A 12,899-nucleotide genomic window follows, 5' to 3' on the forward strand; every position below is an offset into this window, starting at 1 on the left:
AGCACCAATATTCAAATAGTGTTCTCATATGGTTGAGAGTCATGGAACATGACATCATAAACCACAAATTTAGTGCTGGAAAGGATTTTAAAGAGCATTTAGTCCAGAATTCTTAACCTGGGGATGGGGTGTCCATTGAATATTTTAATAATTATATTTCAATAAAAATTGATTTTCTTTGAAATCCTGTGGGTTTATTTTCATATATTGTAAAGATGACACCTAGGGGGCACAGTAGATAAGAGTGCTGGGCTTGGAATCAGGAAGGAACTCATCTTCCTGAGTTCAAATCTGATCTTAGAAACTTAATGAGCTGTGTGACCCCCAGCAAATCACTTTACCCTGTATTCCTTAATTTCCTCATGTGTAAAATGAACTGAAGAAAGAACTGACAAACCAAGCCAGTATCTTTACCAAGAGAACCCTAGAGTTGGACACAACCAAAACAACTAAAAAACAACAAATTGAAAACATTATTCTGAGAATAGCTTTGAGCAGACCATTAAAAGGGTCCATGACACAGTAACTAAGAATCCTCCAGACCCCCATTTTACAGACAAGGAAGTGAAACTAAGAGAAGTTATGTGACTTTTCTAAGATCACACAAGCACTATGTAGCAGAGCCAGGATTTGAACCCAGGTCTTCTGCCTCATAAGTCAACACTCTTTTCATTGTACCATGCTGCCCTAAGAGTGGGGAACAGATTATCGTTGCATTCCTATTGAGTAAAAGTTAGGGATAGGGAGGGGATGATCCTAAATTTAGAGTTGAAAGTCAACTCTGAGGCTATCTAGTCCCAAATCTTCTTTTTACTGAGGAAGAAATGAAGGCCAAGAGGAGTCAAGTGACTTGTCTAAAGTCACACAAGTAGTGTCAGAGAGAGAATTTGAATCCAAGTCCTTTGACTCCAAAACCAGTGCTCTTTGCACTAGACCAGGGTACATCCTTGAAAACTTACAAGGTCACAGAATCATAGCTTTAAAGTTGGAAGGGACCAATCATCTCATAAGGAGATGTAGAGAAATGAAATGATTTAGGATCATGGAGAAGCTCCTCATCCTAATCATGATTTATAGATCATGGAATCATGATTCAAGACTGTGGAATCATAATTTAGAATCATGGAATCATGGTTTAAGATCAGAGAATCATGATTTCGGATCACGGAGCTAGAAGAGTGCTCAGAGGTTCAACTATTCCAATTCCCTCCTTTTTACAGGTGCAGAAACTGAAGCCCAGAGAAGGGCAGGTGATGTAGCTAGGAAGTAGCAAAGTATGGGTTTGAACCCAGGTACTGATTCCAAATCCAGTGTTCTTTTGACTCAAGTTTCAGGTGATGGCTAAGAGGATTGCCTTGTAGTTCTTTACCCAACACCGTCATCATCGTGTTTGAGCTCTGAGTTGACTTTGGCATTAAATCAATAGCCAGGGAAGAGAATGCAGAACAGAAGCCAGGCATTTTAGGGAATCTTGGGATTGGGAACCAACCAGTCGCATTCTATTCAAAGGAGATCCCGAATGGCTTTCTTTAATTACAGGAACGCTTCAAGGCAATTGTTCCGTCCTGTGATATTAAAAATGATCAGAAGACCCGAATGTAGGGACTGGACTTTGTAACTGCCTGGGTTTCCTCAAAGGCGTATGGGTGCCAGGGGTAAGCGAAGAGGGAATTGGAGTGTCTTCTGATTATAAAGTCGTCCCTTGACTTGCCTTCATCTCCTTTGAGAGGTATAGGACAAAAATTTAATGGCAGCTGTGGGGATTGATTGTTTTCACCCAATTCTTTCATTCACTTCCTTTCCTTGGTTATGTCTGGGCATCTTTGCATCCCCATTCAAGGAATCCTGGGTCTTCAATGAATCACAGGGGTTGGGTAAGGGGTTTTCTGAAGCAGAACATGGAAGAGGACATCTTGGCTTTTTCTTGAAGTAACTTGCCCAAGATCATAGAGATAGTGGCAGAATTAAGACTTGAAATTAGTCATCTGACTCTGAATTCTCCTCTCATTTTGCCATGCTACTTTCCTATAGTAATCATCATAATTCCTATAATAGTGTCTTGGTGTTTTGGGGGCTAGGAGAGGGATAGGGGCTAGATCTGAGATTTCACTGGTATTAGGAACTTCAGGGTGAGGAGACTTTCTTTACCATGCAGATTATCACTTCCTCTCCAAGTTATGATCTTAGAGAGTTGACTAAAACACTAAGAAATGTCATGTGACTTGTCCAGGGTTACTCAGACAGTATGTGTCAAAGGCAGAATTTGCATTCAATCTTCCCTATTCCAAATCAACTTTCTATCTACTATGCTATGCTGCCTCTCAGTTTTGCTTTTGAATTTTTAATTAAGGCTTGACTTAATTGACTTAGATCTCTCTCTTTCATGGAATAAAATCTTCCACGGTCTTAAATCCTTGCATGTGTATCTATGTATGTATGCATATATGCAGTGCTGTGTAACTAAAAAAGATGGGGCCCAAAAGCCCCAGGATATTGCTTCCCCACTAATTTCACACTTCCACACCCCATTTTACAGACTGAAAGAGGCAGGCTCCCTCATTGGTCATTGGACCAAGTTCTGTCTTAAACAGGGGGTTGGACAAGATGATCTCTTGAAGCTTTTCCAATCCTGAGATCCCATGATTCTCTAAACTGTTCCCATTGCCCTCTGGGGGAGTTTGACCCTGAACAGGATTGGGAAATGAACCATGTGGGGAAAGGGAGCTGTGAGTGTTCATAGACAGTTCTGTTCAAATGCTCGCTAATTTTTAACTCAGCTTTTGAGTGCACATGCAATAATGGCAGCAACTTTGGGAGTGTTCCTAAAAGTGGCTTTAAGAAAACCAACCCTTCCTTTTAGTTCCTGCCATCCTCCAGCCTTTATTATAGTTCTGCTTCCCCTGCCTCATTTTTCTATTTCTAGTCTTTTTCCTTCTTGTATCTGCCATTGGACTTGCTCTGACACATTTCCCTTCTCTCCAAATACTTGGTTTTTTCCATGTCTTGTCCTACCCAAGGTTTCATTTTTTTTTCTCATTTCATTATATGTGCCATCTATTGTCACAATATTTTTCTTCTTTTTTTCTATGTTTCCTGATTTTCTGTTACTTTCTCATAGTCCTTGCCTCTGTCTGTTTATTCCTTCTCTCCATTTTCCTGTTTTTTCCTCTGCGTTCAGTATTTCTATCTCCAGTCTCCCTCCTCTGCTTTTTCTTCTTTCCTCTGCTCTGCTGTCTCTCTTCTTTCCCCTTATTCTGCTCCCCTCCTGGGTGTTTCTCTGGCCCACCTTTCCTCCTCCTCTCAGCCTTCGTTCTCTTGTTGGTGGATGGGGGCTGATACTGCAAATATCACAAAAATAATTTCATTCAGAACAGGTGGTTCCTGTGGTGTTCTCGATGATAGTGCTTCTGTGCCAGTCTAGGGTCACTGAGCTTCATAGGTTGGGAAAGACTGAGTGTAGGGACCGAGTTTTGTAATTGCTTGTAGTCCCAACACAGGGAAGTAAAACAAAAAACAACAAAAAAAAGCAAACCAAAAAAAAAAAAAAACCCAAACCATTTTTTTTTTCTATCTACCCTTTTATTCTCTAATTCAGCATCTGGATTCTGGAGTTCATGGTCCTAACACAATTATGATTCCCCTCCCCCCATCAGATTGTGTTCTATTTGATTCTCTTATTTACGTTGTAAAGCATTGGGTAAACTGAGATTAGAAGGGAAAGGAAATAGATACTCCCTTATTCTCCTTCACTTTGGAAAAATTCACAACCATATTCATGATAACTTGATCCCAAGTTCCAGAAACCAGTAGAAAGTATCCTCTCAATGCAACTTGCAATATGACACTTTCCCTCTATGCAAGCTGGACAAGACACTTACATAAGAGCAGAGGGGAGGGAATTCTATTTAGAACCCACTTGGGCACCCTTGAATTCTTAACTCTCTCTTTGGGCTTTGAATGCTGGGAACTTTACATATAGCAGCCAAGGACCAGTCATACATGTCACAGTGATCTATATTTGAGCTTATCTTGAGACTTTTGCAAAATGAGACTATTAGCTAAAACACAAATTGACTATTTTTGAAAAACAAGACCCCAAAGATCTTGAGATCCAAATTGATTCAGTTGAGGAGAGCCAAAAGATATCCCTTGACTTCAATTTCTCCCCCCCTCTCCCCACCTTCTTAGGGAAAGAGCTGAGGGATATAGATCCACTGTATCCCTTCTACTCTTCCACACATCTTAGCCCAAAATTTAAAAGACGATTCAAATTATATCCCATTGTTTTCATCCAAGATCCACCCCCATAAGACTTGCTCACAGCTCATATCCCAGAAAGAAAATCCTTCCATGGATCTATCATGGAGGCATTTTCTTTAAGCAAAGTAGAAATTTGGATCTGGTATCTCTGTATGAGAGAGGAAAGATGGCAGAATAGGTAGACTGCTGATCTTGGAGTTAGGAAGACCTGGAGTCAAGTTTTGCCTCTAATAGATACAGGCTATGGGATCCTGGTCAAGTCACTTAGTCTCTTAGTATTCTAGGCCAGTGATGTTAAATTTGAATACAAACAAGGCCTTTAAATCATAAATAAGGATGCTTGTAGGCTGCATATTAACTTTGAAAACCACAAATTAACATTGTCTATGTTCTATTGCATTTTTAGTAAATATTTCCCAATGACATTTTAATTTGGTTCCTGCCCTTCTGGAGCCCTGGAGTTAAGGGGACTGCAGATTTCACATCTCTGCTCTAGGTAACTCTGCCTCTATAACTCGCAAAGGACTAGTTAACCTGTATTAGTAAAGAAACTTTCCTCCCCTGGGAGTTCCCTACATAAATGAAGCCATAGATTCAATACTCTACTCAATATGAACTCAGAGAATTCCTTTTCCAGAATGGTTTGTCTTTCTAGATGAGAATGCTCATGATTTTTAATAATAGTCCTTTCACAGTAAGAAATACTTTGAAGTTAAAATCATGGAAAAATAAATTAGTCAATGATTAAAATGGGGATATGATTAAAAAAGATATGCCTAATACATTGTAGATAAATAAAAAATAATCTTAATAAGGGGTTAAGATACTTGTTAAATCAATATTTTTTTCCCTTTTATTTCCCCCCCCTTTTTTTGGAGGCATTCAGGGTTAAGTGACTTGCCTAGATCAGATAGCTAGTATCTGAGGCTGGATTTGAACGTGGGTCCTCCCAACTCCAGGGGCAGCGGTGTTCTATCCACTATGCCATGTAGCTAACTCTAAACCATTATCTGTAATTAATATTTATAATAATTTTGAAAAGGCACACAGTTTAAAAATTGTCCTGGGAACACAGCTGGTTAATAATTAATTAGTGTTATTAATTAATAATACTTTCCCTGAACACCAATTTGTCCATTTTCCTTAATTAATAATAATTAATTAATAATTACAATTTAAAAAAAGGTACATGATTTAGAAGTGCTGGCTATATCATTGATAATTAGTATTATTAACAATCATTTTCTGAAGGAGAAAATACTTAACTATTTTCCATATTTAATAATGATTAAGGAATGAGAGTAATGCTTTTTAAAAAGAGAGGTTATTAAAAAGTACCTGGCACCGAGTTAATAATTGACATTATTAATTAGTAGTAATTAATTTCCTAGAAGAAATAAGATACATTCTTGATCATTATTAATCAATTATGATAATGATTTAATTAACATTATTATTGAATACTTATTATTTTCACGGAGGAGATAAGACACTTGTTTAAGCATCCTCTATAATTAATAATTGTTATAATTATGATGATTCTTAAAAGGTACTTTGTTAAGAAGATATCCCTGGCCCAGAGAAGGTGCTTAAAGAATTTCTTGACTGATTGATTAGGGGATAAGGTAGAGAATTACGTAAGCCTAAAACTAACAGGACTGACAAACACCTGAGGAATTAAGGGCTTCTGATGAGGTGGGAGGGGCGGTGTTTTTGAATTATTCCACTGGGTATGACATGGTACCCTTGGCTGAAGCGGGCCTGTAAAGGCCTCCGTGTTCTATGCTAGGGAAAGCAGGCTTCCTCTCATCCTAACCTACCTTTTGGGCTTTGGGCATATCGGTGTGGCGTTGGGCACGCACCGAGCGGGCTGACTTGGCTGGCTTAATTGGCGCACAGTACATCTCTAGCCGTCTCAGATCACAGCTCCGGAAGCAGCATTCATCCACGATCCCTGTGTGGTGTAAACGCCGACTGCTAGAGCCATACCCAGTGGGCTTGCCTGGATAAGATAAAGAAAAGAATGGTGTAGCCTTAGAACAGAACACATTTCTGCTTAAGATAAAAAAAAAAATAATGTCGAACATTTCCATAGCATCTTAAAGTCTGCAAAGCACCTTGCTAGCATTATCTCATTTTACCCTTACAACAGTGAGATCAGTGCCATTATTAGCCCCATTTTACAGATGTGGAAACTGAGACTGAGGGGTGCCTTGACTAGAGTCATACTACTGTTGAGTATCTGAGGCAGGAGTGAAAGTCAGACTTTTTTTTGAGACAAACTTAAATGTTTTCAGCCATAATTCTTATTTTTTACATAGGGAATTTAATTCAAAAGAATAGTTATTCTACATTTAAACTAGGGATGAGAATCAACAGATTCATTTGACATTGATTCATTTGACTGACATTGACTGGGTATGGCCTTGTGCTGGGAATCAAAGTAGAAATATTCAACATCTGTTATGGAGGGAGCTTGGTGGTGCAATGGATAGAGCACCAGCCCTGAAGTCAGGAGGACCTGATTTCAAATCTGCTCTCAGACACTTAACACTTCCTAGTTGTGTAATCCTGGGCAAGTTACTTAACCCCAATTGCCTCAGCAAAAAAAAAAAATAATAATAATAATAATATTTAAAAAATCCATTATGCTCCACCCTCATTAGGAATTTGTAATAAAATCCTTTCAAACAAAACATGCTCTAAGATTTTATAGATGTAAGACCTCCCAGTGTGGAAATGCTCTTCACCGGTACTTATCAGCAACTTCTCGGTTTTAGAGATTTGCCTGGAAGCGCTGAGAAATTCAGTGATGTGTTCACCGTTCTACAGCTATTACGTGTCAGAGACAGGATTCTTAGGCTTTCCTTCAACATGTTATACTAAACAGAATACTGGCTTTAGAATCCAGGAACCTGGTTTCAAATGCCACTGTGGCCATTTACTACTGGTAGGAAATTGGTCAAGTTAAGTAATTTGTCTAGGTTTCCCTCTTTTCTTTTGTAAAATAACTAGATTGGGTTCAATGGCCTCTAAAAGCAATCCCTTCCCAAATCTACAATCCATTATTATTGAGTTCCACGGCAGTTTTCCCCTTCCCTCGGTGGGGAGGTTAAGACACTCACGAAGCCTTTTTCCACATTTAAGCCCAACTAGCCCCTTTTACTCACTTCCCACGGCCACCTGCCCCTTCACTCAGAGGGCTGATTGGCTCCTCCAACTCTAGAACCAAAATATTTCCCACAGATAAAATGAGAGACCGGACAGGTTGGCCCTGGGGCTCAGGGCCGCTGGGAAACTAGAACTCCTCATGACTGTTTGTGGCATCCCTGGGAGAGGGAGACCGCTTTCCTCTCTGGGAGCAGATCTAGGAGGTGGCCCCCACTCTAATGTCTGTCAGGGAGGGGCAGAGAAGCTGGCCCTCCTCTCTGTCTCTGTGGTTTTCTTTGCTGGTGTTACATCCACTCTGTCTCCTTGCTTTAGCAGGCGGCTTTACCCTCAGCTGAGAATCAACTGGCCCCCTGAGTTCTATAAACAATGTTTTTTGTTTTGTTTTGTTTTATAATCTTTTCCAGAGACCGTAAATTGGAGGAGAGGGGAAAACAAGCTCACGTGATCCTCGGCAATTCACAGAGGACATCCATAGGCTTTTTTTTTTTTTCTTTGCTAAGTTACTGGACATTTCGGGAGGCCAAAGGAGTCGGCCCGCCAAGAATAGATGCTAAACTCTGGTTTCCTTTCAGAAAAGATGAAAACGTGGAAGAGAATACAGGAAGTTTTTCTCTCCCACTGCCCTAGAATGCATAAAGGGCAAGAGTTGCTGGGGACTGGAGGGCTGTGGAAATAAACACTCTTTATAAGATGTGACAAGGAGTTTGTTTTGATCAAGAGAGATCTGGCAATACAGGGTGGGACCCAGAAGCTTTCTAGCTTGGCCATTGCTGTGGAGGCATTTTCTTTAGGATCATTGATTTAGTGCTGGAAATGATCTTGATTAATGTCTAGCTCACTCCCTTTGTCTTTCAATTGGGGAAATCGAGGTCCAGAGAGTGGCAAGGTCTGGCTCGAGGTCACACAATCACACACATGGCAGAACTGGGCACTGAAAGGGGAATGGGAGAGGCAACTTTTTTTTCCTTCAGTGCTGGCATGTATACCTGAGTTTCCTGCCAGTTGAGGAAATCACTCTCATCTGTGGTTATTATCTCTTCCTAATGGCCTTAGAAAAGTTTTATAACTGAGGACACGGAAGCTCAATGAAGTTGTGACTCTCCCACAATCACACAGTTTCAGGACAATGTAAGGCTTGGTGCCATGGACAAGAATGGTCAAAAAAAGTGATAAGGTCTCTCTTAAGAACTTTGGACTTGATTGTATGGCATGGGAGACATTGTGCTCCAGAAGCAAAGCAGAATTGATTTACTTCAGAAGAAATGGGACATGTGCAAAGTTAGAGAAGTACCACAAATGTATATAGGGATTTTTTTTCCCTGAGGCAACTGGGGTTAAGTGACTTGCCCAGGGTCACACAGCTAGGCAGTGTTAAGTGTCTGAGGTCAGATTTGAACTCAGTTCCTCCTGAGTCCTAGGGCTGGTGCTCCATAGGGACTATTTGTGCCCAACCTGTGGCAGAGCATTCTAAGCTCATATTGGTCTGATCAGTCACAGATGGACAATGTAACTCAACTCTGACGTAGTGAGTCATTTTGATCCACTTTGAAAATGAAGCTCACCAACCAACCAACCAACCATTCGCTGCAGGTTGGGAGCAGAAACGTGGGCTAATTTTAAATCTCTTCTAATTTAATGAGTTTGGAGACCCCCCCTGGTTTAGACTCAAATTCTAATTCATACTGTTTGCATTAAAGAACCACTATCAACCTCTTCTCAGTAGTTGGGAGGGAGTCATTTAGAAGGAAGGTCTAGATTCCACATTTGGGATCCCAGCTCATCTCTTTTCACCCCTCCAGGGCGAACACCAGCAAGACTTGCCTCCGCAGACTAAAACAGGAAACCCAATGCAAAGGCTGTGGAACAAAATGCTGAAGCTTCTGTCTTAAAAGAAAATGGTTTCTCAAACGGCCCCCCAAATCTCAGCCTCTGCAGTTAATGACTGATTTTCAAAAGAGACGATCCTGGTCGTACCTTTTAAACGACCCCTTTCTATCCTTCACGCTGGCAAAGTTGCCGCATCTCTATTATTAGACACAACATTGACAAAAATACCTTTGTGGGGCATTTTCTCTAGTGCTGTCCCTTATAACCAGCCATTTGAGAATTTCTCATTTCTATACTTAGCCACGATAGCAAGTTAACATTTCGACAGCACTCTTTATGTTCCAGACACTGTGCTAAGTAAGGATTTTACAAGTATTATTTCATTTGATTCTACAACAATTCTGGGAGGGAAGGGCTATCATTATCCCCATTTTGTAGATGAGGTTAAGTGACTCAGCCAGGATCTCACAGTAAGTAAGTGACTGAAGCTGGATTTGAAGTCGGGTTTTCTTGACTCCTCGCCCAGTGTTTTATTCATTGTTTTATCCACATAGTGGATAGAGAGATGACCTTAGGGTCAGGAAGAACTGGGTTTGAGCCCCTCCTCTGGCATATATTGAACCCTCCTCAGTGGCCAGATTGCATCCGAAGAGGTAGCTTCCTCGCACTTTTAATGAAATAGCAAACCTGCTAGCAAGATCCCCAAGTGTTATCCCACAAGAACCCATTTTATGGAGGTCCTTGAGGGAAGGGATTGTTTTTTTTTTTTTTTTTTTTTTTTGTACAGTGTCTTTACTTTGCCAAATAAGTCAGCTTCCTCAGACCACTGCCATCATTGTGAGTGTCAGGCTAATTATGGGGAAAAAAATATGCACCTGGTGATTGGAGCTGTCCAAAAAATGAAAAGGGCTTCTTTGGGAGGCAGGGGGTTCCTCTGGAATGGTTCTCTTGGAACAAAGGCTGGATAGTGAAACTTGATACATATAATTTCCCTTCCCCACACTCTGTGGTCCTGCTAGCCTGACCTTCTTGTTGACCCTCAATGACACTGCATCTATCATCTCTGTTCCTTTGCCCTCATGCTTGGAATGCACTTCCTCCTCATCTCTGGCTCTTTGATTCTTTTGTTTCCTTCAAAACTCAATTCCGGCACTGCCTTCTCCACAGAGCCCTTCCCAGCATGCCTCTTTCACCAGACGCCAGTGCCTTCCCCCCTCAGGTTTCCCTCCATCTACTCTGAACATATCTTATATATACCCCTTTGTGTTTATGTCGTCTCTCTTATCAGACTGTAAGCTTCTTGAAGGCAGGGACTGTGCTTTTTCTTTTATTCCCAGTATTCAACACATAGTAACTGCTTATTAAAATGTCTCTTCATAGAAAAAAAAAAGCCTTTACTGATTCCCCAGTTGCTTTCTTTGTATACCTCTGCAAATTACCTGGCTTTATTATGTGTATACTTTTGTATGCTGTCTTCTACATGCTACCCTTTAATAGCTATTTAAAAAGTCTTCATACATACATATAATAGCTATTTTAAGCTATTAAAATTTAAAAGCTATTTGAGGCTATTGAAGACCCCTAAGTGTTGTCCCAGAAGAACCCATTTTTATGAAGGTCCTTGAGGGAAGGGATTGTTTTTTGTACAAAACTTGGCATTTAGTAGGCACTTCATAGTGACTGATTGATAGATGACATAAGGGATTTGTTTTCATTTGGAGTGGATGAGGAGGTCGCTGAGATTCCCTTTAACTCTGAATATCCATCCCACAGATGGTGAAGATGAAGAAATCTGGATTTAGAGTATGTGATCTGGGTCACAGTTCTGTCTATGCAATGTATTACTTGTGTGTTCTTGGGGTATTTCTTTCGACCTTATTGTTTTATATGTAAAATAAAGGGCTTGGTCTAGATGGCCTGTGAGGTCTCTTCCATCTCTGGCTCAGAGACTATGATCCTTCTTTGGAGAGGGATGTTAATCAGTATGAACTGATTACACACACACACGCACACGCACATGCACACGCACACACACACACACACACACACACACACACCTGGACAGAGAGGCCTATGGCAGGAAAGGGCAGTAGGTCTTACATCCTTGAATCTTCCTCCCATCATAGCAGGGCATGGCTCCTATGACTGCCACTACTGACTTAAATAGTGACATTGTATGGGACAATTTTGGAGAGTCCCTTCCCCCAGACAGTGGGATGGAGCTCTTACTTGTCAATAGTTCAGGGTCCTGAATAGGAGCTTAAGGGAAGGATTATTCTGGGGAAAGATGGATTGCAGCTGTGTTTACTGATTCATTCATTCATTGGATCAAAAAGCATTTATGAAATACATACTATTTTTGCGAACCAGACTTTGTGTTAAGTTCTGGGGCTAGAAAGAAAAAGCAAAAATCAGCCTTGTCCTTAAAGAGCTTACAGTCTAATGAGGGAGGGATACACTGTATACATATACAAGTTTTTATGCAAGAGATGGACTTCTCTCTGCAACATACTCTTTCTGACTCATAGCTTTGACCTCCTGGTGGGATCTCTGAATTCGTGGGCTCCTTGGATTTGGTTTCCCCATGGGTCAAGTCTGACTAGATTGGACATAATATCACTCTCTGAGATCATGATCTAGACCATGCCCTCCTTCCTGGAGAGAATTCTTTCCCTGGTGCCATGTTGTTTCTTAATTTACAGCATCTCTAGTTTCTGCTCCCTTCCTAGGGGGTAGTGGTTTAACATATATCATAATGTGGGTTTTCAAAATAATGTGTTACATCTGTGCAGAAAGAGATTATCTCAAATGATTCTTCTCTCCTTGACTTTTCTCCTTTCTCCTCTCTTCCCCTTTCCTGCCCTCTTCTTCACTCCCCCACCTCTTTTTCCTCCTTTCACTTCCCCTTTTTTCCCTTCCCCCTCATTCCCCTCCCTTTTTCTCTCCTCCCATTTCTTCTTTCCTTTCCTCTCTTCTCCCCTTCTTTCTTTCCCTTTATCTTATCCTGTCCACTTCAGAGAAAACACTTTTCTTTCTCTATATTGAAAGTCTCCCCCAGAAAACTAAACATACCAATGTTATCCCAAAAGCTAAAACTTAAATGTTAATAACTCTCAATTTCATTACTTCTTTGTCTATTTTAAAATGAAATTAACTACACTGTTAGGTTCTTAGCTTATAGGTATTGGTGTTAATAGCATTTTAGTTTAGTCTACAGACATCCTGCTCACAAGGGAGTATGGTGGGATGGATAGAATGCTGGTTTGTCATCAGGAAGAGCTGGATTCAAATTCTGATTTTGTTCTTTCTTATCTGTGTCACTTTGGACAATTTAACTTAATTTCTGTAGGTCTCCATTTTTCCATCCATCCAGGTGACCTCTGGATGGTTTCGCTTCCAGCTCTAAATCAACAGTTCTGGGAAGTATGAGACACGTGAACATCTTTGACAGAGAGAGTTCCCACATCAGGATTTCCCCACATTGAGAAAATCAAAACCCCTTCCCAGACTTTGTATGTGCATATGCAAACAGGGGCTACAAATTGGCAAACTCATCCAAAGTTACCCTCCTGCTTCATCCTAAATGTTTCTATCTTCAGATTCAAATCAAAGGAAGCCAAGAAGACTGCACCAAGATCAGT

The 12,899-nt window shown here is 40.6% G+C and overlaps 1 protein-coding gene across 6 annotated transcripts in view; it reads right to left on the reverse strand.

The window, feature by feature from the left end:
* The window catches only part of IGF1 (insulin like growth factor 1), a 108,219-nt gene that overhangs the window by 23,884 nt on the left and 71,436 nt on the right, over positions 1-12,899 (reverse strand). For 2 of the 6 annotated variants that reach the window (XM_051961195.1, XM_051961198.1), the window contains exons 3-4: positions 6,081-6,262; positions 3,126-3,338 (exon numbers count right to left, since the gene is read on the reverse strand). In XM_051961195.1, coding sequence (XP_051817155.1) covers positions 3,126-3,338; positions 6,081-6,262 — 395 coding nt within the window. Of the gene's footprint in view, positions 1-1,238; positions 3,339-6,080; positions 6,263-12,899 lie in introns of those variants that run through there. The other 4 variants (XM_051961200.1, XM_051961197.1, XM_051961196.1 and 1 more) reach the window with 4 other exon arrangements.

This window comes from Antechinus flavipes, chromosome 5 (assembly GCF_016432865.1).
Source record: "Antechinus flavipes isolate AdamAnt ecotype Samford, QLD, Australia chromosome 5, AdamAnt_v2, whole genome shotgun sequence".
Taxonomy (NCBI): domain Eukaryota; kingdom Metazoa; phylum Chordata; class Mammalia; order Dasyuromorphia; family Dasyuridae; genus Antechinus; species Antechinus flavipes.